At 46.9% G+C, this 27,051-nt stretch overlaps 1 protein-coding gene across 1 annotated transcript in view; it reads left to right on the forward strand.

The window, feature by feature from the left end:
• The window catches only part of LOC135197170 (outer mitochondrial transmembrane helix translocase-like), a 52,833-nt gene that overhangs the window by 23,870 nt on the left and 1,912 nt on the right, over positions 1 to 27,051 (forward strand). The window contains exon 2 of the mRNA XM_064224158.1: positions 25,379 to 25,423. Within this exon, the coding sequence (XP_064080228.1) occupies positions 25,379 to 25,423 (45 nt within the window). The remainder of the gene's footprint in view (positions 1 to 25,378; positions 25,424 to 27,051) is intronic.

The raw sequence follows: 27,051 nt of genomic DNA on the forward strand, positions 1-27,051 counted from the left end.
CAGTGGAGTAGAAAGTCGAAAGCCGCAGGAGGGCTAGGGAGAGCCCCCACCGGTCAGGCGTCCCCTCGGCAGATCCTGAAGTACGCTCAGGCTGCCTCGGATCGCTACAGAGGAGGATCCTACGCCCAATGCTTCTCCTCTTCGTCGTCCCTCTCCTGAAGAGAGGTTGGAACCTCCCCCCGGATGCGTTCGCGCCCGTTTGAAGAGGGCTTGGAAGGCTCCCGGCAGTCCTTTGGCTTCTAGTCGGAGGTTTTCCCGGAAGAATCGCCGGCGGAGGCGAAGAAACACAAGAAATCCTGTGATCGTTCTTCTTCTCGCGCTCGCGCTCGGCGCCTGCTTCCGAGGAAGAACAATTAGAAGATTCTCCTAAACGAGAGTACTCGCGGGACTTCAAGCTCAGATCACGGGCGCTAGCAGACTCTCTAGCAGTTAGATCACGTAGGAAGAAGGACGTTCTCTTCCGATCAAGAGATCTAGGCGCCGCTCTTCAGAGGATCGCTTTCTCCTTCATATGGGGAGGTTTCGTATGAAGTGGGGGCTGCGTGAGCGCCCTCGCTACGCGCGGGAGCGCCCTCACTCGCGTGAGTGCCCTCGATCGCTGGCTCTTTTTTTTCAATTTCAAGGCGCCAAACATCGGTAGGACGCTCTATGGAGAAAGAAGTTTTTTCTCCAGATTGGATTCCCGCTTCCGGTAAGCGCACTGCACCTTGCTCATTTCCCCACGCGATTTCTTCAACTCCCTCGCGTGAGACTTCCTCCTCAGCAGCCTCAAGATTATAGAAGGCGCCCTATACAAGTAGGCGTTCTTCTTCCAGATGTAACTCTCCTCGAGTATCGGATCGTGACTTCTCTACTGACAGGCATCTAGAGTCCTGGTAGAGTCGTGTGCATGATAGACGGCTACTGTTAGCCGCTTCCCCGCAAGGTAGGCGCCAAGAGCCTACTGCACATAGCTCTCCTAGTAGGCGCTCGTCTCTTTTAAGGCGTCATTACTCCCTGATTATTCTCCTAAGGGCAGACAACAAGAGTCTTTCAGCGCCCTTCTCCGTGTAGGCGCTCTCCCGCTTCTAGGCGCACTTCTCCTGACCGTTTTGTCCTCTTTTGGTAGGCACAGGAATCCCGGAAGCGCCCTTCTCCAAGTAGGCGCTCGTTAGTTTTGAAGCGCCCTTTCTCCTGAATGTTACCTCTTGTTAGACGTCAAGAGTCTCGCAAGCAGCATTCCCTAGTAGGCGCATTTCGCCTTCCAGTCGAACTTCCGTTAGATCGTACGCAACTGACAGTATGGAGAGCCGCGCAAGCGCTCTGCTCTCGATAGGCGCTCTTCTCCTGGGCAGCCGCTCGCCCCAGGATGGTGCATAGAGTATAGTAGGCGCTTCGCCTCCTCGTAAGCGCCTGCGGATGTTTCCCGAGAATTCTCGGAGTAGGAGCCCTACCTATTCCTTCGGCTGCGACTTCCGTTTATACCTCGAGAGGGAGTCTCATCGTATACTTCCCAGATCTTCTCATCGTTCTCCAGGGGTGGATGTGAACTCTTCTAAGAGAGGGCGTTCTCCAAACCTCCGCTCAACTCTGCTAGGATCCCTTCGTCACCTAAGGATCTCCGCGATCGCCTCGACAAGACGTCCTAGAAGGTTCGGATGAGGAACCGAAACACTTCTGCTGCTGTCTCTTCTTACAAGAAGCTTACAGAGCTACTTTTACAAGTTTGGGGATTCCCTTACGCCTAGGCTCCTCTTCTCCTCACTCACTTTTTTCAACGGCGAAGACAGCGAAGAGTTTCTTCTTGTGTGAGGATGAAGCCAACTCTTTCTATGAAGAAGGCACTGAGGAGTTTTGGTTCCTGGATGGCTCCAAAGAAGAAGCGGGGAAAACGATGTTCGCTTTTCCTCCTTCGAAGTTATCAGGACGCGCTGGTTTCTGTACGAAACAGGAGAGCCCTTAGGATTGGGTCTACCGTCTTCGGCTGATTCGGTTTTTTTTTTTTTTATTTTTCGGGCACTGGTAGATTCGACAAGGAGAACTGCCCTTAAAACTCTGCTAAGACGACTGGCAATGAACGAATTGGATCATTTGCTCAAAGGTATGTTTAGAGTGCTAGAAGTATTTTTTAACTTTCCTTGATTGGTCGTTGGGGAGGTCCTAGCCAAGAAAATGAAGTGCCAGAGTCAATTTCACCAGATGATCTTATGTTTGTGTTTTGTCTTGTATGACAAGTCAGTAAGAGACGGAGCGAGTGAAATCGCCTCCCTTTTATGGGGCCCGGCATCGTGAAGAAGAGGTCGTTTACTGTTCCTTCTTAACGAAGTCGGTCTCCCATGCCTAGAGGTCTTCTTTGCTGTTTGCTCCTCGTTTCTACTCAGTTGTTCCCGAAACATCGAGTGCAGCGGACATTTCGAGTCACTTTCGGCCAAAGCCACCCAGGACCTTTGGCACAGTCGCAAGAAAACCTCGCCCTCCTTCCCTACCAAGGCTAAGAAGGAAAAGGCAAGTGTTAGGCGAGGAAACCCTTTCGAGGGGCGGGGATATTCATCAAGAACCTCTACGGTTTTAGACGGTCGTAGACCTTCAAGAAGGGGAAGACTTTCGCCAAGTCTGTTAAAAAGCCCCCCAAATAACTTGCAAGTCCTTCAAAAACAACGGTGGGGGGCGCCAGACTCTTAGAGTTTGCAGAAAGTCTGGGCCCAAAAAGGGCGGATCCTTGACCCTTTTCTATTTTGGAGAAGGTTACCTCATCCCTTTCGTCGAAAGACCTCCTTGACGACCATCCCAAGGAACTGACGGCCAGGTACAGAGACCCCATCATGATCAAGCTCTCCATCTAGCAGTAGATCAGATGCTGAGAAGGGGGGCTATCGAACTAGTGACAGACCATCATTCATCGGGCTTCTACAACCGCCTTTTCCTAGTTCCGAAGTCCTCAGGGGGATGGAGAACCGGTGTTGGATGTAAGCGCCCTGAACTTCTCGTAGAAAAGAAGAGTTCACGATGGAAACGCCTTCATCAGTGCTGGCAGCGCTTCGTCCAGGGGGGACTGGATGGTTTTCTTGGATTTCAGGACGGTTACTTCCACGTACCGATCCATCCTCCTCGAGGAAGTTTTCTCAGATTCAGATGGGGGGGGAAAAGTTTTTCAGTTCAGGGCTGTGTTTCGCTCTCGACGGCCCCTCAAGTGTTCACGGGATTTTGAGGAATGTGGCTCAATGGCTTCATTTGAAAGGGGTGAGGAATATCCATGTACCTCGACGATTGGCTAATAAGGGCCAATTCAGAAGATCGTTGTTTGAAGGACTTACAACTTTAACGTTTAGAAATTGACGAAGGGGCTTTGGGACTTCTCGTCAATTTCAAGAAGTCATCACTAATTCCCGAGCAAGAGTGTGTGTATCTCGGGATACAGATGAACTCTCTGAGTTTTCGGGCTTTTTTCCCTCGCAGGAAAGGATAGCCGAGGATTTCGAGAGAGTAACAACCTTCTTAGGGAAAGAAGTATTGGGCACAGTGAGGGAGTGGAGAGTCTGCTGGGGACACTCCTCTCGGAGCAATTCGTTTCCTAGGAGGTTGCACCTGAGACCGCTCCAATTCTTCTTCATCGGAATTGGAGTCGTCGTTCTCAGGATTTGACGTTCATCCCTGTCGTTTTATCCCAGGACATCAAGAAACATCTCTTAGGGTGGACAGATTCCCACCCACCCTTTTGGGCGAAGGGGACTGTCTCTTCAATCACAGACCCCCAACCTGGTGTTGTTCTCCCGACGCGTCGGACATGGGGTGGGGTGCAACTCTGGGAACCAACGAAGTGTCAGGTACCTGGGTGGGGGACCAGGTAGGCCTGGCACATCAACAGAAAGGAGGTTGATGGCTGTGTGGTTGGCTCTGAAGGCTTTCGAGCCCCCAAAGTCAGAAGCATCGGTAGTGCAGGTCAACGCGGACAACACTACAGCTCTGGCATACATCAGGAAACAGGGGGGGACGCATTCCTTCTCCCTGTACGAGAACAGGCAAGAGACCTTCTTCTGTGGGCAGAAGAAAGAGGAATCAAGCTTCTCACCAGGTTCGTGCAGGGAGAAAGGAATGTAAGAGCAGATCTCCTCAGCAGGAAAGATCAGGTCCTTCCCACAGAGTGGACCCTTCATCTGGATGTATGCCAGAGCCTGTGGAAGTATGGGGCAGGCCACACATAGACCTCTTTGCCACGTCAAAGAACAAGAGGCTGGATCCTTACTGCTCTCCGATATCGGATCCAGAGGCAGTAGCAATAGATGCTCTTCTTCTAGACTGGAACGGACTCGACGTCTACGCGTTTCCCCCCTTCAAGATCCTGGGGCTAACTATCAAGAAGTTCGTAGAGTCCGATTCAACGAGAATGACCTTAATCGCTCCCTTTTGGCCGGCCCAAGAATGGTTCACAGAGGTACTGGAATGGTTGGTGGACCTTCCAAGATCGCTCCCGCTAAGGAGCGATCTACTCAGACAACCCCACTTCGACAGGTACCACAAAAATCTCCTCGCTCTCAGTCTGACTGGTTTCAGACTGTCCAAAGTTTGGTCAGAGCGAAAGGCTTTTCAGCAGCAGCTGCTAAAGCAATCGCAGAGCGAGGAGACCTTCCACCTTGCGTGTATACCAGTCAAAGTGGGATGTCTTCAGACGTTGGTGCAAGAGGAAGAACATTTCCTCTTCCAGTACCTCTGTGACCCAAATTGCGGATTTCCTTATTTTCCTCCTCAAAGAAGAATGTCATCTGGTTGTGTCAACTATTAAGGGATACCGCAGTATGTTGGCGGCGGTATTTCGGCATAGAGGCTTAAATATATCCGATGATAAGGACCTGCATGATCTTATTAGATCATTTGAAACCATTAAGCGTCCTCATGTAGTACCGAACTGGAATCTAGACGTAGTCCTACAATTCCTTGGATCGTCTAGATTCGAACCTCCTGGCTTAGCCTCTTTCAAGGACTTGACGAAGAAGGCTATCTTCCTTTTGCCCTAGCTACAGCTAAAAGAGTGAGTGAGCTCCAAGCTATTGAGGGCAATGTAGGGTTTAAGGAAGATTCTATGGTATGTTCGTTTCTTCCAAGTTTCCTTGCAAAGAATGAAAACCCATCACGCCCTTGGCCCAGGAGCTTTGAAGTTCGTAGTTTTATCTTTTCTAGTAGGGGAAGAGCCTGAAGAACTCTTTGCCCTATGAGAATTATGAAGTATTTCCTTAAGAGAAGGAACAACTTAAGGCTAATCAAGATGTACTTTGGTGCTCCGTAAAGGACCCACTCGGCCCATGTCGAAGAATGCTCTTTCCTTTTTTCTGAGAAGCCTTATTACAGAGGCACATGTTGCCTGTAAGGAAGATCAGTTTAGACTACTGAAAGTGAAAGCTCACGAGGTGAGAGCATCGCAACTTCGCTTGCATTCAGAAAAATATGTCTGTGCGGAACTTGATGGAGGCGACTTTTTGGAGATGCCAATCGGTTTTCGCAAACCACTACCTACGTGATGTAAAAAATCACATATGATAAATGCTTCGCCTGGGTCCTTTCGTATCGGCGGATTCGGTGCTGGGGCAGGGAGCTGAAACTTATCCTGTGTAAATTTTTTTATATGTTACCCTATATTTTATATTGTTGTTTTTTGGTTGTCTGAAAAATGATATTGTTAAACTACAATAAAGTTTTGTACATACTTACCTGGCAGATATAGTACGATTAATGGCCCACCAGCCTCCTCCCTCAGGAGACAGGTAGGAAGAGAAAAATCTGACAAGCTTACGGGATGTGGTTCGTACATCCGCCACCCAGCGGCGGTAAGGTAGACCACCTGATCTACCTGTCGCGTGTGCCGCGAGAGTTTGAAATTCTGTCGGGAACGTCGGAGACTATAGCTAAGTATATATCTGCCAGGTAAGTATGTACAAAACTTTATTGTAGTTTAACAATATCATTTTACAACTGATGACATACTATCATAAAAGAGAAGAACAAAAACCAACAGCAACTCCTTGTTATATTTACGAGCAAATTTACAAAAAGACGTCGTGAGAGAGAAGCAGCACATTCCCCCTTGATGTCAGAAGAACTGAAGTCCTGAGACGCACGGATTCATGATTTTAGCCAGTGTAAAAGTTGCCATTAGTGAATTTATGGGTGATAGAAGTATTAGCACCTCTTTCCCGCCCGATTATTTCCAAATAGATAGCATGTAATATTGTTTATGTACAGAATCAATCTGTCCACCACCCCAAACCTGTTATTACTACTCCTGATGATCAATCAGTTCATTAAGGGTTAAGCCTTCTTCTTGAGGGGCTTTGGCCCCGAAGGAGATTAGAGCATATTGGGAGGACTGCTAGTTCTTGGCAAGTGAGAACTCGTTCATGCGATCGGCTAGGCTCGCTCATCTTGCTCGGCTTGTTCACCCAGCCCAGCCCCTGATCACATTCACATGTTCTGCTCGACTTGATCTGTTCACCCTGCTTGCCGCTGTTACGGACCGAGGTCCACTCCAGGTTTGTTAATATAATAAAACAAAAGGATTCGACGCCAACAGTTGAAACTGGGGATACGAATATAGAAAGAAACAAACAGAACAAAAGTTTATTTAAAAGCATACTAACAAAGATAAATGCAGAATAGTTTCTTCTATTTACATAACAAAAATAAAATCTTACAGTATGTGAACTGGGGAAACGGTGCCATAATGAAATACTTGCTGGCCAGTTTTGCAGTTGTCAAAAATCAATGCTCGAAGCGATGGCTTCACAAAGGAGAACTATAACCTCTGACGTCTTCTTGACTCTCCTTACTGCAGAAAACGATGTCTATTCTTGATACTCGAAGGGCAGGTTACTCCTCAAAACCACCTTGTAGGACGTTTCTTCTCTGAAGGCTTGCTCAACATTGGAATATCTCCCTTTCTGACTACAGACGACTTAACTTATGTCTCTCTCTCTCTCACTGTGGACGACTTGACTCGACTCCGACCACTTTCTCAAGCACCTTCGTCTGTTCCTTCTTCTCTTATCTCTCTGATGATCTCTGCTGCTGATCTCTGATCTCTCCTACTTTGTCAGTCGTGTATATATGGCAATCTGGGGCAGGGCCTACCAGAGAACGTCACAGGCTCCCGAGACGACAGGCATTTTAGAATTATTTAGGCGAATAGTTACATCATCATTCGCTGCGTTTTCTGACAACATGACGGCACATGTTGCGTTCCACAACATGCCTGGCGATTCTAAAACAATCATGAGAACAGGCGCCTCCAACACGTGCGCGAATGCCTCTTTGCTGCAGACCTACTTGAAGAAAATGCATTTTTGTACATGAACTTTCCTGTCAGATATATACTTAGCTTTACGTCTCTGACGTCACGACAGAATTCAAAACTCGCGGCACACGCGACAGGTAGGTCAGGTGATCTACCTTACCCGCCGCTGGGTGGCGGCTGTAAGAACCAATCTCCCTTTCCAGCCAGAATTTTTCTGTCGCCGGTGACGACTACACCTGTGGTTGTTACCTCCTGACAGCTTTATTCGATTCTCGTTGCCGTGGATTTATTTGGACTGACTTTCGGTGAAGTACCTGATCTTGTTGGCTTGGCATACGCATTTGTGGATTGTTTTTGGATATTGATTTGGATTTTTCTTTGATTTCAAGATGTCTAATTTAGAGGTTAAGAAATCTTCTATGTTTAGGGTGTGCTCTATGGATGAATGCAAGGTGAGACTACCGAAAGCTACGGTAGATCCTCACACAGTTTGCTTTAAATGTAGAGGGAAAGAATGTTCTTTTGTTAACCCGTGTAATGAGTGTGAGAAGTTGGATGAGGGTGAATGGAAGGCTCTTTCTTCCTACTTGAGGAAGTTAGAGAAAGAGAGGGTGAGAAAGGCTTCGTCTAGAAGTTCTAGTAAGTCTCGTATTAGCGAGGTAGAAGAAAATCCTGTTGTAGCATTAGAACCTTCTCCAGTTTCAGCTCCTGCGCCCTGCATCGAACCTAAGGATACGACTACGGAAGTGGCAACCATGAGAGCCACGATCCTTAGCATGGAAAAGAAGATTCGTTCATTGCAAGGTAAGAGTAGTGAAGGTGAATTGTGCAGTGACCCCAGTGCAGTGGAGGGTGCGTCTGATCGGCTCCCTTAATGCTTCCAGGACTAGACCTCTTCCAGACTCCCAGTCCCAGTGGAGGAGGAAAGTCAACAGCCGCAGGAAGGTTAGGGAGAACTCCCACCGATCAGCGTCCCCTCGGTAGATCCTGATGTTCGTACCCAGGCTGCCCTTGTTCGCAGCGAAGAAGGAGGTATTGCGCCAATGCTTCTCTTCTTCTTCCTCACCTTCGCCTAGAAGAGGATGGAGCGCCTCGGATTCTTTGCGACCGCTGAAGAGAGCCTGGAAGGCTCCTGGCGCCTTTCCTTCCAGCCCGGAAGTTTTTCCAGAAGAGCCAAAAGTAGAGATCAAGAAACCCAGGAGGGAGCAGGAGTTCTCGCCTCATAGTAGGCTTCGAGCTCTTCTCCGGTGGAGGATTTTGCAAGATCTCCAGCTCGAATTCTTGCGGGGCTGCAAGCGCAGATTTCGGCGCTGGCGGGCTCCTTGGCAGGAGGAACGCGTCGGAAAAGACGTCTCTCTCCCTGTCAAGAAGTCTAGGATTCCTTCGCCTGTGTTACCTTCTCAGTCAGAGTCGGTTCTCTCTCCTGTATCAGCGGATGGAAGGAGGCGCTCTTCCCTCGGCAGACGCTTGTCGTCTTCCAGGCGTCAATCGCCCAAGAAGCTTTCTCCTGGTGACTACATTTCTCCAGTAGAAAGGGATCTAGCGCCTAGTAGGCGCTCGTCTAAAGACAGGCGTACAGCCTCGTCTTCTCGCTCCTTTCCGAAGATCCTTCATTCTCCGGATAGAGAGCCTACTCTTTAATGGATTCGTCAAGAGACAGGATCTCGCCTTTTGTTAGGCGCCTTGAGCCTAGTAGGCGCTACTCCCCAAGTAGACGCTCTCCCGCTCCCAAGCGCGGTGCGGAAGATAGGCGCTTTTCTCCTGATAGGCGTGGCTCTCCTATTAGCCGCTCTGTTCGGACAGACGTGTAGAGCCTGAAAGATATGTCTCTTCTGGGAGACTACTTTTGAAGAGACACACAAGTCTAGATCGAAGTTTGTGGAGCAATTGGTAGACGCCGGTCACCTAGTAGGCGACCTTCTCCAGGGCTTCGCTCTCCTGTAAGTAGGCGCCCAAGAGCCTAGTAGGCGTTCGCCTCATGGGTAGGCGCAGCTCGCCTGGCAGCCGCTCTCCTTTGGACAGGCGCATGGATCCTGTTAAGCGCCTTGAGCATAGTAGGCTCTCCTCTCCTAGCAGGCGCTCCCCTTTGGAAGCCCGGGATTCTAGGAGTAGTCTTAAGGATCAAAGAGTACGCACTCATCAGAGTAGGAAAGGGACTCATTCGAGAGGAGCTCTCCAGAAGCTTTGGCTTCCCCTGATAGGCGCCAGACTGCTACTAGACACTCTCTAGACAGACGCAACTTCTTTAGAGAAAGTCTAACTGCCCTCGTAAAGAAGCTGAGGGTTCTTCAGTGGATGAAGTTGAACCTTCAGAAGAGGATTTGGTGAAGGACTCTTCAGTTTCCGTCCTATAAGATCCTTACAGATCTCCTTCTTCAAGAGTGTGGAGACTCCCTTACTCCCGTCGCTCCTCCGTCTCCTCCTCTCTTTATTCTCCGACTTCGAAGAAGACGAAAAGTTGTTTCCTCTTGTGTGAGGATGAAGCCAACCATCTCAATGAAGAAGGCTTTTGAGAGGTTTTTGGTGATTGGCTGCTTTCTAAGGAGGAGAAAGGGAAGGACTATGTTTTCTTTCCCTCCTTCCAAGCTTACGGGCAGACTAGGGTTTTGGTACGAGTCTGGAGAACCCCTAGGCCTGGGTCTTCCTTCATCGGCGGATGCGGGACTTCTCTTCACTGGTGGATGCAGCACGTACGCTCGGCTCTTTTGTCTGCTAAGACTACCTGGGCTATGAACGAGCTTGACCACCTGTCGAAGGAATGTTCAGAGTCTTGGAAGTCTTCAACTTCCTTGACTGGTCTTTGGGGGTCTTGGCTAAGAAGACTCAGAACCCGGATGCTATTTTCGCCAGAAGATCTCACAGTGTTCTAACGTGCATTGATAAAGCAGTTAGAGATGGATCGAGCGAAATAGCCTCCCTGTTTGGAGCAGGGATCCTTAAGAAGAGATCAGTCTTCTGCTCTTTTCTGACAAAGTCCTGTATCGCATTGCCCAAGTAAAGAGCCTCGCTTCTGTATTCGCAGCTCTCGCCTCTGCTATTTCCGAAGAAGATAATCCAGGACCATCTCAGGATCTATCTCTGCGAAGGCGACTCAGGACATGCTCGCGCCAGTCGGCACGAAGCCTAGGACCTCCTTCCAGACGAAGACGAAGAAGGAGACTCCCAGCTAGACAGGAGCCCTTTCGAGGGGGCCCTCCTTCTAGAGCCTCTACCTCGAGATGGTAATAGACCTTTCCAAGAGAGGTAGATCCTTCTCACGCTCTTCCAGAGCTAAGAAGAAGTAGGGAAGTAGTCCTCCAAACACCAGTAGGTGCCAGGCTTCTAAGATTCTCGGAAGCCTGGGTCAAAGAGAGGAGCGGACAACTGGTCCCTCTCGATATCCGGAAAGGATACCTGATTCCCTTTGCGGAAAGACCACCGCTGACGACGACTCCGAGGGAGTTGGTGGCCAGGTACAAGGGATCCTCCCATCATGAGCCTTGCTTTAACACAAGCAGTGGAACAAATGTTCGAGAAAGAGGCTATAGAGCTAGTGAGGAACCTTGCTCAGCGGGCTTTTAAAACAACCGCCTTTTTCTAGTTCCAAAAGCCTCAGGAGGAATGGAGACCGTTCTGGATGTAACGCGCCCTGAATTTCTTTGTAAAAAGAGGGAAGTTCGCCATGGAGACGACATCCTCAGTGTTGGAGGCGGCCCTTCGTCCAGGGGATTGGATGGTGTCCCTAGATCTTCAGGAACGCTTACTTCCATGTGCCTATTCCATCCTTCTTCAAGGAAATACCTCAGGTTCATGATGGGAGGAAGGATATTTCCAGTTCAGGGCTTTGTGCTTCGGCCTTTCAACAGCCTCAGGTCTTCACAGGCCTAATGAAAAATGTAGCAAGATGGCTACAACTTGGAGGGAAGTCAGAGTTGTCCCTTTACTTGGACGACTGGCTAATCAGAGCCCAAGTCGCAGAAAAGATGTTTGGAGGACCTACAAAAGACCCTTTTCATGGCAAGTTCTCTGGGAGGGGACTTTTTGGTGAACTTTCAAAAGTCTCAGTTGATCCCCAGTCAAGATCGTATCTATCTGGGGATTCGGATGGCTTCTCTGGATTTTTCGGGCTTTTCCGTCTCCAGAAAGGAACTAGCCCGAGGGTCAGAGAAAGTCAAAGCCTTCCTAGAGAAAGACGTATGCACAGCGAGGGAGTGGATGAGTTTGTTGGGGACACTCTCCTCGTTGGAGCAATTCCTTTCTCTAGGAAGGTTTGCACCTCAGACCTTTCCAGTTCTTTCTACATCGAAAACTGGAGGTGTCGTTCGCAAAGAAAAACCTAGAGTTCTCCTTCGAGATCTCAAGGGAAATCAAGAAGGCCCACCTCTTGGTGGGCCAACCCTCTCAGCGGTTTGCAGAAGGATGTCCCTTCACATTCCGAACCCCAACCAAGTGTTGTATTCCGACGCCTCGGAAACAGGTTGGGGAGCAAACGCTCGGCTTCAAGAGAAGTGTCAGGCACCTGGAAGAAGGAACAGGTGACCTGGCACATCAACAAGAAGGAGCTGATGGCTGTTTGGCTAGCTTTGAAAGCTTTCGAGCCCCACGTCCTAGCTTCAGCAGTACAGATCAACTCGGACAACACCACGGCCCTGCTTACATCAGGAAGCAGGGAGGGGACTCACTCTTTCTCCCTGTACGAAACAGCAAAAGAACTTCTGCTGTGGGCAGAGGAAAGGAAGATTTGTCTCCTTACAGGTTCGTACAGGGAGAAAAGAACGTCAGAGCAGACCTCCTAAGCAGGAAAGATCAAGTCCTGCCTGCAGAGTGGACTCTTCACGAGGATGTTTGCCAGGACCTGTGGAAGCTTTGGGGCAAGCCTCATATAGACCTCTTCGCCACAGCCAAGAATGCGAGGATAGCCAACTACTGCTCTCCGATATCGGACCCGAGGGCAGTGTCGATAGACGCTTTTCTACTAGATTGGAAGGGTCTAGACATGTATGCTTTTCTCCATTCAAGATACTGGGAGAGACTCTAAAGAAATTTGCAGAATCGGAGGCAGCACAGGATGAACGCTGGTAGCCCCCGTTCTGGCCCGCACAAGTATGGTTCACAGATGGTACTGGAATGGTTAGTAGATTTCCGAGACATTCCTTCCAGAGGATCGATCTGCTTCCGCCAACCACTTCAGAGGTATCACAAAACCTCCCCGATCTAGATTCTGAACTGCTCAGACAACCCCACTTCGAGAGGTATCACAAAAAACCTCCCCGCTCTAGATCTGACTGGCTTCAGACTGTCAAAGTTTGGTCAGAACGAGAGGCTTTTCTGCAAGAGTTGCAACGGCTATCGCAGCAGCAAGAAGGCCTTCTACCCTGAGAGTCTACCAACGAATAATGGGACGTCTTTCGGCGATGGTGTAGGAACCATCACTTTTCCTCTTCCAGTACCTCTGTGACCCAAATAGCAGACTTCTTACTTTTCCTTAGGGAAGAAAGTGGATTGGCGGTATCAACCATTAAAGGCTATCGTAGCATGCTGTCTGCAGTGTTTAGGCACAGAAACTTAAACATTTCAGAAGATAAGGACCTTCATGATCTAATAAGATCGTTTGAAACATCCAAGAAGGTTTCTCCAGGGATTCTGAGTTGGAATCTGGATGTAGTGCTACGTTACCTGAGGTCCACTAAGTTCGAACCGCCTCAGTCTGCCTCGTTTAGAGACCTCACGAGGAAGACAATTTTTTCCTCATGGCATTGGCTTCCGCAAAGAGGGTTAGTGAACTCCATGCACTAGAAGGAAATGTGGGATTCAGAGGAGATGCAGCTATCTGTTCGTTCCTACCTTCGTTCTTGGCTAAGAACGAGAACCCCTCAAATCCTTGGCCTAGGAGCTTTGCAGTCCAAGGCTTGTCTGCATTAGTAGGCGAGGAAGCAGAGAGGTCGCTTTGCCCAGCACGAAGTTTAAAGTTTTATCTACAGAGAAAGAAAAAACTTAAGGGCAATGATGTCAACCTTTGGTGCTCTGTAAGAGATCCAAGGAGGACTCTTTCGAAGAATGCGCTTTCTTTCTTTATCAGAAGCCTGGTGAAAGAAGCGCATGCGATATGTGATGAAAGTCAATTCAAAGTTCTTATGGTCAAAGCTCATGAGTAAGAGCTATTGCCACGTTCATTGACTTTCAACAAAAACATATCCCTGAGTAATATTATGAAGGCAACATTCTGGCGTTGCAACTCAGTCTTTGCAAACCACTATCTGAGAGACGTCAAAATTACGTATGAAAAGTGCTTCGGGTTAGGCCCGTACGTATCGGCGGATTCAGTGCTGGGGCAGGGAGCTGAGACATATCCTTTTGTAGTAGTATATATTTTCCCCCTTGTTAGGTTGTAAGTTTTTGGTTGTTTGAAAGAACATGCGGGTAGGCATGTTTTTCATTTCGTAGTTCTAACAATGATTAGATTGGTTAGGTGATCGGTTTATGTTTGAGCTCCTTGCAATGATAGTGGTTAGGTTCTGTCATATAAGTGGGCGAATCCCCGTTGACAGTCCTGCTCGGATTCTATCAAGTAAGCGGATAACCAAATCCCTTTGATAGACCCAAAGAGTCTGTCAGCTGTAGGTCACGCCCTCGCTGAAGCTCTTAAGGCAACGCAGACTCATAGACAGTAACTATGAAGTCTTCTGCCTAAACAGGTAAGAACCAAGGTTGTATTTACATCCTACAACTAGTGTTGTTTTCCCCTTTTTTCCATGTTTATATTGCTGTCTCTTTCCCTCCACCAAGGGTGTCAATCAGCTAAGTATATATCTGACAGGAAAGTTCATGTACAAAAATGTTATTGTTAGTATACAATAAGGTTTTGTACATACTTACCTGGCAGATATATACGATTGATGGCCCGCCCAGCCTCCCCTCAGGAGACAGGTGGAAGGAAAAATTCTGGCTGGAAAGGGAGATTGGTTCTTACAGCCGCCACCCAGCGGCGGGTAAGGTAGATCACCTGACCTACCTGTCGCGTGTGCCGCGAGTTTTGAATTCTGTCGTGACGTCAGAGACGTAAAGCTAAGTATATATCTGCCAGGTAAGTATGTACAAAACCTTATTGTATACTAACAATAACATTTTCATTTCCTTTAATATATAATTCCTTGCTATAGAGCCAATCACACATTCGTGTGATTGGCTCGGCTCACTCTGATCAGCCAAATCAAGTGCTTGACTGTTCGAATAAATTTTTTGCTCTCCTTATGTAAGCTCTTTTCCATGACGTAAGTGCCCTCCTTCCTTCGTGGTGCTGTCATCGCCTCAGGTTGATGACTGCCCACGATCTACCTCTCCTGCTGGTTCTTCTAGCAGGACAGATAGGAGTGCCCTTTCTCCTTACCTGTTCTCTGAACCCTCTTGTTTGTCCCTGTAGGTGTGAAACTGACAGCAAGAACTCTGATAAGATTGTATCTACAAGGATTTGCATCTCGGACAATCCTCGGATTGTCTCGCCATACATCTGAGTAGTCGAGGAGCGTGTCTTGGGATCTGGATCTGTTGAGATTCTCCCTTCAAGGAGAGAAGATAGGGAGTATCACGGCCTAGAAGGCCTTGGGATGCGAACATCCACGATTTTCATTTTGCAGAGATCTTTGTACTGATTTCTTGGCTCAATGATCTTAGGGACAGGGTTGTGGCATCCACTGTGAATAATCTTCACAGCTCGAATCCCTTGCAGTTCCAGACAGCAACCTGTTGGCAATTTTGGTGCTGAGAAGAGAGACATTGCCCTAATTCAGATCTCCAGTTTTGTAGGTTCTGAGTTGACCCTCAGAAATGAACCTTTACTTACTTGGTTCTGCCTCTCTCTTTCAGAGAGTTGATAGATACTGCATTAGCCAAGGAACATGCCAGGGCAACTGCCTTATCCTCTGGTGTCAGCCCTTCCTCAGCCCCTAAGAAATCTCAGGCTTCAAAGGGCAATTGTGGAAACACCTAGCCTTCTTCTTTCTCTTCCGAGAAACTGCGTATATGTGTGTCTCTTTCAACCCTCTTTCTTATTGGGAAGAGGGCTGGAGGAAGGATATAAAGAGAGGATGCTAGTAACAGGCATTCTCCCGCTGCTGATGCCTTGATGAAGGAATGCCTGTCGAGTCTCTGGACTTGACAGCAACGTAGCTGAGACCTGGTCGTGGATATCCTTCAGGAGAAGTATCTGCTTCCTTTCGGGTCTTGGCCATCTTTCATTAACTTCCGTTCTGTCTCCCCTCCCATGTTCCCTTTTTGGGAGCTGCCATCTCAGCTAGAGGTGTCAAGTCATCGCTGCAAAAGCCTCCCCTCAAGGCAGCTTTGTCTTTATTCTCAGTGGAGAACAAAGGTCTGCATCCAGTCCTTAATCCTTTTCTCTGGAATGATGAGGGAGGATTTAGGCTGGTGCTCAATTGACAGGAACCTTTGTATATGCCTGCCTGCATATTCTAGTTGTGACATGCTTCTGTTCTCAGATGCACCAACCAACGAATAGGCGCATACGCACCTGTAAGACCATTGTCTTTGAGGTGTGTGACCGAGACAACAAGTACCTTCTCATCAACATCCTGAAAGTGAAGGTAGCCTTTCTGGCCTTCCGAGAGTTTCAGGATTGGTTTTTTGAAACACTCAGTTGTGATGTTGAGCAACAGCATCGCAGTATGTAGTGGCGTATGTCAACAAACGAGGATCTCATTTCTGTCCTGTTGCTTCGTTTGACCTTGCAGGTGCTCGAGTATAACTTTTGAGTATAACAGTAATGCACTCTATAGTTTTTATCTGCCAGAGACATTTCTGAGTTAGGATACTAATAGGCAGGCAAGTTGGGTCTCTAGAATTGAAAGATTGGCAGAGAGTGCTAGCTTCACTCATTCTTTCATGGAGAGGTTGCTGCCTGGCACAACAGGTGTCTGTAGGTCTTCTGCCCCATCATACCTGACCCGTGGGCTGCTACAGTGATGCATGCTGACTTTATGCAACAACCTCAACATCTTCATCTTCCCTCTATATTTATGTAATTCGCAAGGTGTTCAGCAAGCATTATTTACCCCAAATTTGAGGACAACTGCTGGAAGACTTCGTCATTCACCTGACCTGCTAGCTATGCTTCCATGGCAGCGGGAAGAGTTCCTCCTTGAGACAAGCAGTATTATCCCTGTTTCTTCACGTTAGAGACTATCCAGCTTCCCTTGCAAGCATAGCCTTTCTTGCTGAGCGGCAACAGAGATAGTTGGATATCTCTTTCAGTCCTATGCAGTAGTGCTGCAGGGATTGGAGCCGTCTTCGCTAGTTGGTGTCGTTGACGTGACTTTTTTCCTGGTCAGAGCCGCTCTTCAGCAGGTTGCAGACTCCCTCATCTATTTTCGCTAAGATTTGCATTTCTGATTCAGTTATGAAGGTATAGGCCCACATTTGGGCTAGTCTTTCACCTGGAAGCACCTTTTCTTTCCCCACAATCGGGATTTAGCTTCAGATGAGAAATTTCAATCAGTCTTGCCATCCCAGGGACATAAGGTCCCTGGTTGGCACATGACTCAAGGTCCCTGGTGGCTGGCATGTGACTCGTTTAGGGTTCCTGTCTCGTGCTTCGCATGTGCCCTTATGAGAATCATCAGACAGAGATCAGGCTCTCAAGACCATCTCTTGTCTCGCTCCAGCCTTGGTGAAGAGAATTGACAGTCTTCATTTACCTCTTTGAGATGAGCCTTCAAGGGATGTGGATCAATGCCTCAACTCCTTCTCAAATGTTGTAGCAAACTCTGAATCCATCAACATCTGTTGTCAAGTTCAAGTTCTTCATTTTCCCCTCCTCCTTGGACTTAGTAGTCGATGATCCAGTTCTATCACTACTTTGTCCTGTTAGTAGGATACTGCAGTACTTTCCGAATAGGCTCGACATCCCTAACCTGGATATCGACAACTTTTCACTAGCACCAACTCGCCCAAGGAAGAAGTGTCTAGGGACACGTCTGTCTTCGTGAGACAATGGGAAGGATGTACGCTGCAGCTGGTGATGATATCTGTAAACTGCCCGAGAACTTGCAAAGTCAATGGCTTACTCCATCCCTTGCATTTCGGAAATATCTGTTGGTATGGAAGCAAAGATAGGGTCTCAGTGGACCACAGATTTGTCTTTCTACCTTTGGGTCTTGTCCACAAGTCCTTGGAACCATTTTTCTTTGGACCTGTGGAAAAGGTAGCATCTCACCTAAGAAGTGTGGTTCCTTTGGGCTGAGAATAGGACTTGAACCTACACTTGCTGGAACTGGTATCTGATGCAGTAAGCCTACATATCAAACACCTGTTCTGTTTTTCTCTCTAGAATCATAGAAGCAATCCCGCACCCTCCTCTAGCAAGGGGAGGAAGGAGAGACAGGCAATAAAACAAACCCTTTTCGGGTCTTTGTCTAACTGCCTCCAACTCTTACGATTCTTCCTAACCTTTTTACATATAAGTTACAATTCCTCACTCATTCGAAAAGGTCCAGAGGTTTGACATTGATCTCGCGGTTCCTTTACTCTGATCAGTATGTCAAGAGGCCCAGTACTCCTCGCTCTTTCGACCAGGAGTAGCAGTCCAGGTGTGACGAACTTCAGTCAGTTCAGAGACTCACTCAGATTCCTCCCTCCAACCAAGGAGTCCTACTAATGTAAAGGACTGATTTGTATGTATTGTGTAGAACAAATCATGTTTTTTTTTTTGAAGTGGATTGTATTTTTCCTAACTATACAAACCTGAGGTCCTTTACATTACATTTATGCATGCCTCATGCCACCCCTCAATCTGAAACTTGGTCGAGAGGCAAACTGGAATGTTTACATCTGGTCAGGCAGTTGTTCCCGCCTACCAGACTGTAGTTACTGCCTGACCGCCTTGTTCAAGAGTTTAATGGCTGTTTTCCAACTTTGCCAAAAGTAATTCTTAACGTAAAGGACCTTAGGTTTGTATAGTAAGGAAAAATACATTTCATACATTCAACTTACCTGTCAGATATATACATAGCTATCGACTCCGTCGTCCCCGACAGAAATTCAAATTTCGCAGCACTCGCTACAGGTAGGTCAGGTGATCTACCGCCCTGCTCTGGGTAGCAGGACTAGGAACTATTCCCGTTTTCTAATCAGATTCTCTCTGTCGCCGGTAGTATCAACATTGTTGTTACTTCCTCCTGACTGGAATTCTTTTTTCACAACGCTTTTGATCATCTTTCGACTGATTTTTGGTGACGTACTTGGATCGTTGTTTGGCATTCGCTATCGTGGACTGGTTTTTGGACTTCGCTTTGGATTTTCGTGAATATGTCTGATTCTAGTGTTAGCTTCAGAGTGTGTGTGAATGAAGGCTGTAAGGTGAGGATTCCGAAAGCTTCGGTAGATCCTCACACTACATGCAGTGGTTGTAGGAAGGTTGAATGCTCAATTGAGAATACGTGTAACGAGTGTGAGAGATTGAGTGCGCAAGAATGGAAGAATCTGACTTCTTACTTGAAGAAGTTAGAGAAGGATAGAGAGAGGAAGGCGGCTTACAAAAGCCGGAAAATGTCTAGTAGTTCTGTAGCTTCTTCTTCTTCTCTTAATTATGCCCATTCTGTTTCAGCCCGTTCACAAGTTTATCCCTCTGATTCCGCCTCAGAAATAGCGGAACTCAGAGCTTCCCTTCAAAAAATGCAAGAGAAAATGGAAGCATTAGAAGGTAAGAGAAGTGAATGTGGTTTTCTCGAGTGATGTTGTAGTCCCCAGTGTAGTGGAGGGGGCGTCTGGTCGTCCCTGCGACGCTCCAGGCCTAGACCTCTTCCAAGCTCCCTGGCCCAGAGGAGAAGGAAAGTCGAAAGCCTTACGGGGGTCGTGGGGAATCCCCAACGATCAGGCGTCCCTTCGGCAGAAATCGTATACATCTCAGTCTGCCAGGGACAGCTATAGAAAAAGCGTCCTTCGTGAGTGCTTTTCATCTTCTAGTTCGCCTTCTCCGAGAAGAGGATGGAAGGAATCGAAGCTTTCACGTCCGCTAAAAAGGAACTGGAAAAGAACCTGAAGCTTAATTCTAGCCCCGAGCGCTTCTCTGAAGAGGAGCGCCTTCGGTAATCAAGAAAGCTAGAAAGGATTTAGATCCTTGGAAGGGAAAAGACTCTGAGCGCCTTCCAGATCTCCTTCTCCTGATTCGAATGAGCCTTCGACCAGGAGAATTTTGATGAATGTACAGGAGCAAATAGTGTCTTTGGTAGGAGTACTTTCTAAGGAGCCTGCTCGTAAAAAGGATGACAGGCTTCCGATTAAGAGATCCAAATACCGATCTCCTGTCGGGCGCGACGAACCCTCCAGGGGAGTTGTCGCACAAGCGGCCATCTCTGAGCGGTGCGTTAGGCAGGCGAGATGTGGGGAAAGGAAGTAACTCCTACCAAGCGTCAGGCGCCAACTAGGAGCCAGGCGCCAAGTAGGCGCAAAGAGCCTGACTTTACTGTAGATCGTTCTAGGCCCAGATCTTCATCCAAGCAACAAGAGCCAATTGAAGAGAGAACTCCTGATAGGAAGTATAGCGCCCGCTAAGCGCAATATATCTTGCTATTCGAAAGGCGCATTCCATGAGCGATACTCCTACCAAGCCTCAGGAGTATTCGGAACTAGATGCCGCCTTCCGTAGGTCAGGAGTATTCGGGAAGAGATACTCCTGCCAAGCAACCTGATTACTCTTGGCCTCGATACTCCTCCCAGGCGCCATGAGTATCTGGACTTTTTACTCCTACCAGGCGCCAGGAGTTTCGAAGCGCGATGCGCCTACCAAGCGCCAGGAGTATTCTGAGCTTAATACTCCTAACAGGCGCCAGGAGTATTTGGAACGAGATGCGCCTTCCAGACGGCAGGAGTATTCGAAGAGTGTAACGACTGTCAGGCGCCCAGGAGTATTCCAAACAGGTTACTCCTACCAGGCCTCGGAGTATTCTCAGCGAGATACTCCTGCTAAACACCAGGCGCATTCTCCTCGTGAAGAGCTTGACATCCCGACAGGAGTCTAACAGGCGTAGAGCAGTGATACGTGACTCTCCTAATGATAAACGTAAGGAGAGAGTTACTCCTAGCCCATCTCCTTATAGAAGTGCTTCTTCTTCGGAAAGGAAGAAATCTAGAGAGGAGACAGAGGAGGGAAGGGAGACCTTCTCCTTCCGATCCTATTAATTTAGATGACGTCTCGGAGGACGAAGTTACTAACAGAGAAGGGCTCTCGAATTACAAAGTTCTTTCTGCTCTTCTCTTAGAAGAATATGGAGATGCATTAACTCCAGCCGCTCCTCCTTCTCCTCGCTCTCTATTTTCAATATGAAGGCACAAAAGTCTTCGTCTTTCCTGAAAATGAAGCCGGCCATATCCATGAAAAGGGCCTTACAATCTCTGGACTCCTGGATCAAGACTAAGAAGGAGTTAGGAAGGACGATCTTTTGCATGCCTCCCGCTAAACTAAGGGGCAGGAGAGGCATATGGTACGAAACGGGAGAAAACATGGGATTGTCTCTGCCTGTTTCAGCTGAATCGGACTTCGCCAGTCTCGTAGACTCGTCGAGGAGACATGCCTTGAATTCAGCAAAAGCAACATGGGGTCTTTCGGAAATGGACCATCTCCTCAAGGGACTTTTTCACACCTTAGAAGTATTTAACTTCCTAGATTGGTCCCTTGGGGTCATTGCTAAGAAGTCCCATGAAAAAGAACAACTAAGCCCTGAAACCTTGCATAGCATCCTTACATGCATAGATAAGGCGGTTCAAGATGGATCGGCGGAAGTGTGCTCCTCTTCGGTGCGGAATACTAAGAAGAGAGCGGTTCATAGTGCCTTTCTCACTAAGGCCGTCTCTCCTTCGCAGAGTATCCGCTTTGCTGTATGCGCCTCTCTCTGAGCATTTATTTCCTTCGCAGTTGTGAGAGACATTGCCCATTCGCTAACTGAGAAAGCCACTCAGGAACTTTTAAGGCAATCCTCAAGGAAGAATAGACCGGTGGCTAGTGAGGAAAAGAAAGCATCTAAGCCAACTCAACAACAGCAGCCCTTTCGAGGAGGCGCTCAGGCTAGATCCATCGTCAGAAGGAAATCAACTGAAAAAAGGGAAGATCTGCCTTCCGTCCCTTTAAGAAGGGAAAATGGAGAATCTTTCCTCCAGACACCTGTAGGAGCCAGTTACAATTCTTTGCGGGAGCATGGGAAGACATAGGATCCGATCCTTGGTCAATGTCAGTAATCAAGAAGGGTTATTATATCCCATTCAAGGACAGACCCTCCTTGACAACGTCACCGAGGGAACTGTCAGCCAGATACAAGGACCCTGTTCTGATGGATACTCTTCGTCAGATGGTGGAGCAGATGTGGGACAAAAGAGCAATAGAGCTGGTACTGGATCAAAGCTCCCGGGGTTTTACAATCGCTTGTTTCTTGTAGCGAAAGCCTCGGGGGATGGAGACCGGTACTGGATGTAGTTCGCTGAACAAATTCGTACAACAACAGAAGTTCAGCATGGAAAACGTCTGCCTCAGTACTTGCAGCTCTCCGTCAAGGAGATTGGATGGCGTCCCCTAGATCTTCAAGACGCATATTTCCACGTCCCGATCACCATTCGTCGGGAGGAAGTACCTTCGTTTCATGTTCGAGGGAAGGATCTATCATTCAGGGCCCTGTGTTTCGGCCTTTCTACGGCTCCCCAAGTCTTCACAGACTTGATGAAAAAGTAAAAATGTCAAAACACCTTCACATGAAAGGGATAAACGTCTCCCTATACCTTGGACGACTGGCTCATCAGGGCCAGGTCTCCAAAAGCAGTGTCTGGAGGACCTGTCAACAATCCTGGATTTGACAAAGACATTAGGATTAATCGTGAACCTCGAGAAATCCCAGATGGTCCCCAGCCAGAACGTAGTCTATCTGGGGATTCAGATGGATTCTCGGGGTTTTCGAGTATTTCCTTCTCAAGAGAGAGTAAGGAAAGGCTGTGCCACAGTATTGAACTTCTTAGAGAAAGAGCGTACTTCAGCGAGGGAATGGTTGAGCCTTCTGGGGACCCCTTTCCCTCGCTCGAACAGTTCTTTCCTCTAGGAAGACTGCATCTCCGTCCGCTTCAGTACTTCCTGAGAAGCAGTTGGAGTTGGAAGACAGGACAGCTCTCGGACACGTTTCCGATCTCATTAGAAGTAAAGCAACAGTTAAGGTGGTGGGTTGACCCCTGGAAGAAAACAGAAGAGTATCCTTAGAAGTTCGGAACCCAAACCTGACATTGTTCTCAGACGCGTCGAAGACAGGTTGGGGTGCGACTCTAGGGTCCGAAGAAGTGTCAGGCACCTGGTCGGAAGAGCAGGTGTCATGGCACATTTAATAAAATTGCAAGGAGCTCTTTGCGATTCACCTCGCGTTAAGTTGGGGAGCTTCGAGCAGATAGTCAGAGACAAAGTAATTCAGATAAACTCCGACAATACGACCGCTCTGGCTTATGTCAAGAAGCAAGGAGGAACTCACTCTTTCGCCCTATACGAACTGGCAAGAGATCTGCTGATTTGGGCAAATCAAAGGAATGTGGTCCTTCTAACGAGATTTGTTCAAGGGGAGAGGAACGTGAGAGCGGACAGACTGAGCAGGAGGTTCCAGGTCCTTCCTACAGAATGGACCCTCCACTCGGAAGTCTGTCAGACCCTTTGGTAACTTTGGGGGAAACCACAGATAGATCTATTCGCCACGTTTCTCTCCAAAAGGATAGACACATTTTGCGCCCTGGTAGAGGATCCCAGGGCTTATGCTATTAGACGCCTTTCTCCTGGACTGGTCAGGGCTAGACGTGTACACTTTTCCCCTATTCAAGATTCTGGGGGAAGTAGTCAGAAGAATGTGGCCTCGAAGGGAACCAGAATGACTCTGAAGCCCCATATTGGCCATCCCGAATTTGGTTCACGGAGGTGATGGAGTGGACAGTGGACTTCCCAGATCTCTTCCAAAGGAGGTAGATCTGCTCAAACAACCCCACTTCGAGAGGTACCATCAAAATCTACCCGCTCTTGCTCCTGACTACCTTTCGACTATCGAAAGATTGGTCAGAGCGAGAGGGTTTTCTCGCAAGGCGGCAAGCGCAATTGCTAGAGCCCGCAGATCATCTACTAGGCGAGTGTACCAATCGACGAAGTGGGAAGTTTTCAGAAACTGATGCAGGTCGAAGAAGCTGTCCTCTTCCAATACCTCTGTAACCGAAATTGCGGATTTCCTTCTTTTCCTGAGGGAAAAGTCACATCTCTCTGTACCAACAATTAAAGGATACAGAAGTATGCTTTCGTCAGTCTTTAGAAACAGAGGCTTAGACTTGACGAATAATAAAGATTTGCACGATCTCATCCGCTCTTTTGAAACGTCCAAGTCAGTAGAGCCTAGGATTCCGAGCTGGAACTTAGATGTGGTTCTGAAATTTCTATCCTCGGAAAAGTTCGAACCACCTCATACGGCTTCATTCCGTGATATCACTAGAAAGTATATATTTCTTCTATCTCTGGCTACGGCTAAAAGGGTCAGCAAGTTGCACGCCCTTGAGTCACGAGTTGGTTTCAAAGAAGATTCTGCGATTTGTTCATTCCAGACTCTTTTTCTTGCCAAAAACGAGAACCCTTCGAATCCCTGGCCTAGGAGTTTCGAGGTAAAAGGACTTACTAAGCCTAGTAGGCAGAGAAATAGAGAGATCACTTTGTCCAGTTAGAGCACTGAAATTCTATCTGGACAGAAAGAAGCGGTTGGGAGGCTCACAACATGGTCTTTGGTGCTCGGTAAAAAGGACCCCAAGAGACCTATGTCTAAAAATGCTTTGGCCTTCTTTGTTAGAAGTGTAATTACCGAGGCTCATAAGAACTGCCCAGATGACTCTTTTAATCTATTAAGAGTAAGAGCTCATGAGGTAAGGCAATCGCGACATCAATTGCGTTCCAGAGAAATATGTCACTTAAAAATATTTTGGACGCAACCTATTGGAGATGCAACTCAGTATTTGCATCTCATTATTTAAAAGATGTGCGAGTAACGTATGAGAAATGTTTTTCTTTTAGGTCCGTTTGTGTCAGCACAGACGGTTCTGGGTAAAGGAGAGAGCACCGATCCTTAAATATGTGTACGTAAACCCTCTTGTCGGATGTGTTCTCGTGTTTCCTGTGCATGGGAGTGTCAGATGTCGCACTGGCGGCCTTCACTTCGCTTCATTAGGAAATCGAGTAACAGCTGACTATTAGAGGGGTACAAAATTTTTATTTTTGTATGTATGAGTTTCGAGTTTGTGGTTGTTTGCTAAGAGTTTGGGGATGACTCTTAGCAATCTTAGAACTAACACGGGTTAGGATCGGGTGATCGGGATCGGTTGTGTGCTCCTTAAAGAAGGCGTGTTGTCATATAAGCGGATTAGCACCCCTTGACAAACGCCAGTTAGGCTCTGCCGAGTAAGTGGATAAGACCCCATCGACAGACCAGCAAGAACTCTTGGCCACAGATCACTATCTCGCTAAGGCTCTTGAGATGAAGCAGACTCCTGGGCAGTAGCCACGAAGTCTTCCATCTAATAAGGTAGGAACTAAGGTTTATTTATACCTACAACATATGTTGTTTACCTGTCTAGTCAGTTAGTTAGCTGTCTCTTGCCCTCCACCAAAGGGTGTCAATCAGCTATGTATATATCTGACAGGTAAGTTGAATGTATGAAAATGATATTGTTATGATACAATAAAGTTTCATACATACTTACCTGGCAGATATATACAATTGAAGACCCACCCAGCCTCCCCGCAGGAGACAGGTGGAAGAGAGAATCTGATTAGAAAACGGGAATAGTTCCTAGTCCTGCTACCCAGAGCAGGGCGGTAGATCACCTGACCTACCTGTAGCGAGTGCCGCGAAATTTGAATTTCTGTCGGGGACGACGGAGTCGATAGCTATGTATATATCTGCCAGGTAAGTATGTATGAAACTTTATTGTATCATAACAATATCATATTTAAATTAGAAAATTGTGATATTAAGGATCTTTTCTTATATATTTTACCTGCTGTATTATAGATTACTTTTTCATGTAGTAGATTGAAATTTTGAGTAATTAGAAATATTCAAGATAGTTTTACTTTTTTTTCAGGCTCAAGAAGTACTGCAAAGACTTGGAATCAAAGAAAGAGTATCTGTAAGTAGCAAATTAGAAAGTTTGTTTTATATATTCCTTATAAATATCGTCGTACTTTCAGTTCAGTGTCCTGTAAATAAATGAAGTGTTGGGAGTAAGAAGGAGAGAAAGGGCTAGAAATGGATGTCTAAATGATGTAAGAGGTAGTATTGGAAAGAAAGGCCTCGACGTCCAGGGAGCAAGAGAGGGCATAGGTGGAAGGTGTTGGTTCAATGCAGTGGTCTTATTTGCAGCTGATGAGCTCCCTCTGTATGTGTATGAATCGGCTAATGTTGTGGAGGTTTTCTTTGCAGGAGGCTCTTCTGATATTCAGCAGTTTTATATATGAAACTTAGCAAGTACAAGTAATTACACAGCTTTAGATATTCAGGCCTTAAAGAAATTTTTCCAGTCTTCTCATTTATATATTTTCTTTTATTATCTTTCATCCATAATGAATGCATATGTCCCAAAAGACACGGGCAAGTATATGATACATAATGTCGAAGCTCAGTATCTGACTTTAATGAGTATGAAAACATTCATATTCCCACACATTTTCAAGATATATTTTCTCTTTGGTTTGGAAGATGTACTGAAGAGGAATGGTGTTTCAGGACTACTATATATTATGTAAAAATTACTCTTGTCTTCAAATTTATATTTTTGTTTTTTGTACATTATATATTTCACATTAAGTATGACTACGATGAGGTAGATTTGGACCCTTTGTTTTGGCTGTAGGATAAGAAGTACAAGAAAGACATGTTTAGTAAATATATCATTTAGTCCACAGTCTTGAAAGTTGAGTTTAGAGAAAAATATATTGGTAGGTTGAAAACAGGGTTTCCAAGTCGGGGAATATCAGTTTAATGTTCTTTTCTTTGCAGTCTGTAGAGTGTTTTTTGTTCCCATCCCTATCTTATTGGGTAATTTCTTGGGTAAGTGATTGTTATGGTTGAGGTGAGCTTCCAAGACATTGGGTTCATAATCAGTTTCCTTCAGAACATAGAGTAGGGGAATCATTCCATTTTACTTTTCTCTTTAAAGTCATTTTATGGCAAATTCTTTTGAAAGACTATTGCCTGGTAGTGCAGGAGACTTACAAATGCATTTCATGATTCCAGTAGTTGGTGGTCAACATATAGTATAGCGCCAACAACTTTCCAGACTTATATTGACATTGCGGAATGGATTAGATTGTGGGCCAGGATGGTAAATTTTCACATGAACCAAGGCAAGATATCAATTATTACTGTATACAAGATGTGACAGCTGAGGTCTGAGAGGAGAGACATTCAGAAACATGGTTTAGATCTAATGATGAGACACCAAGATTTTGGCTGTGATTGAGACAGTGATCATAGGAAAGACTAGGCCAGTGGAAATAGAGATGCAAGATGGTCTTGGGTGGGAATACCTAACAGGGCATTACCAAATTCAGACATAAAACACAAGACAGTTATAGTATTAGTCACAAGGTGGAAACTAGGTTATACTATTGCCAGATCCAGTCAGAAGATATCTGACTTGAGTAGGACCAAACTGGGGAAGGGATAATTTTGTTAGTCAAGACCAAACGAAGAGGAGACACTGTAAGTCCTGAAGAGGAGAGACTGCAGGACCTGCAGTAAGTATCAATATTAATT

Source organism: Macrobrachium nipponense, chromosome 23 (assembly GCF_015104395.2).
Source record: "Macrobrachium nipponense isolate FS-2020 chromosome 23, ASM1510439v2, whole genome shotgun sequence".
Taxonomy (NCBI): domain Eukaryota; kingdom Metazoa; phylum Arthropoda; class Malacostraca; order Decapoda; family Palaemonidae; genus Macrobrachium; species Macrobrachium nipponense.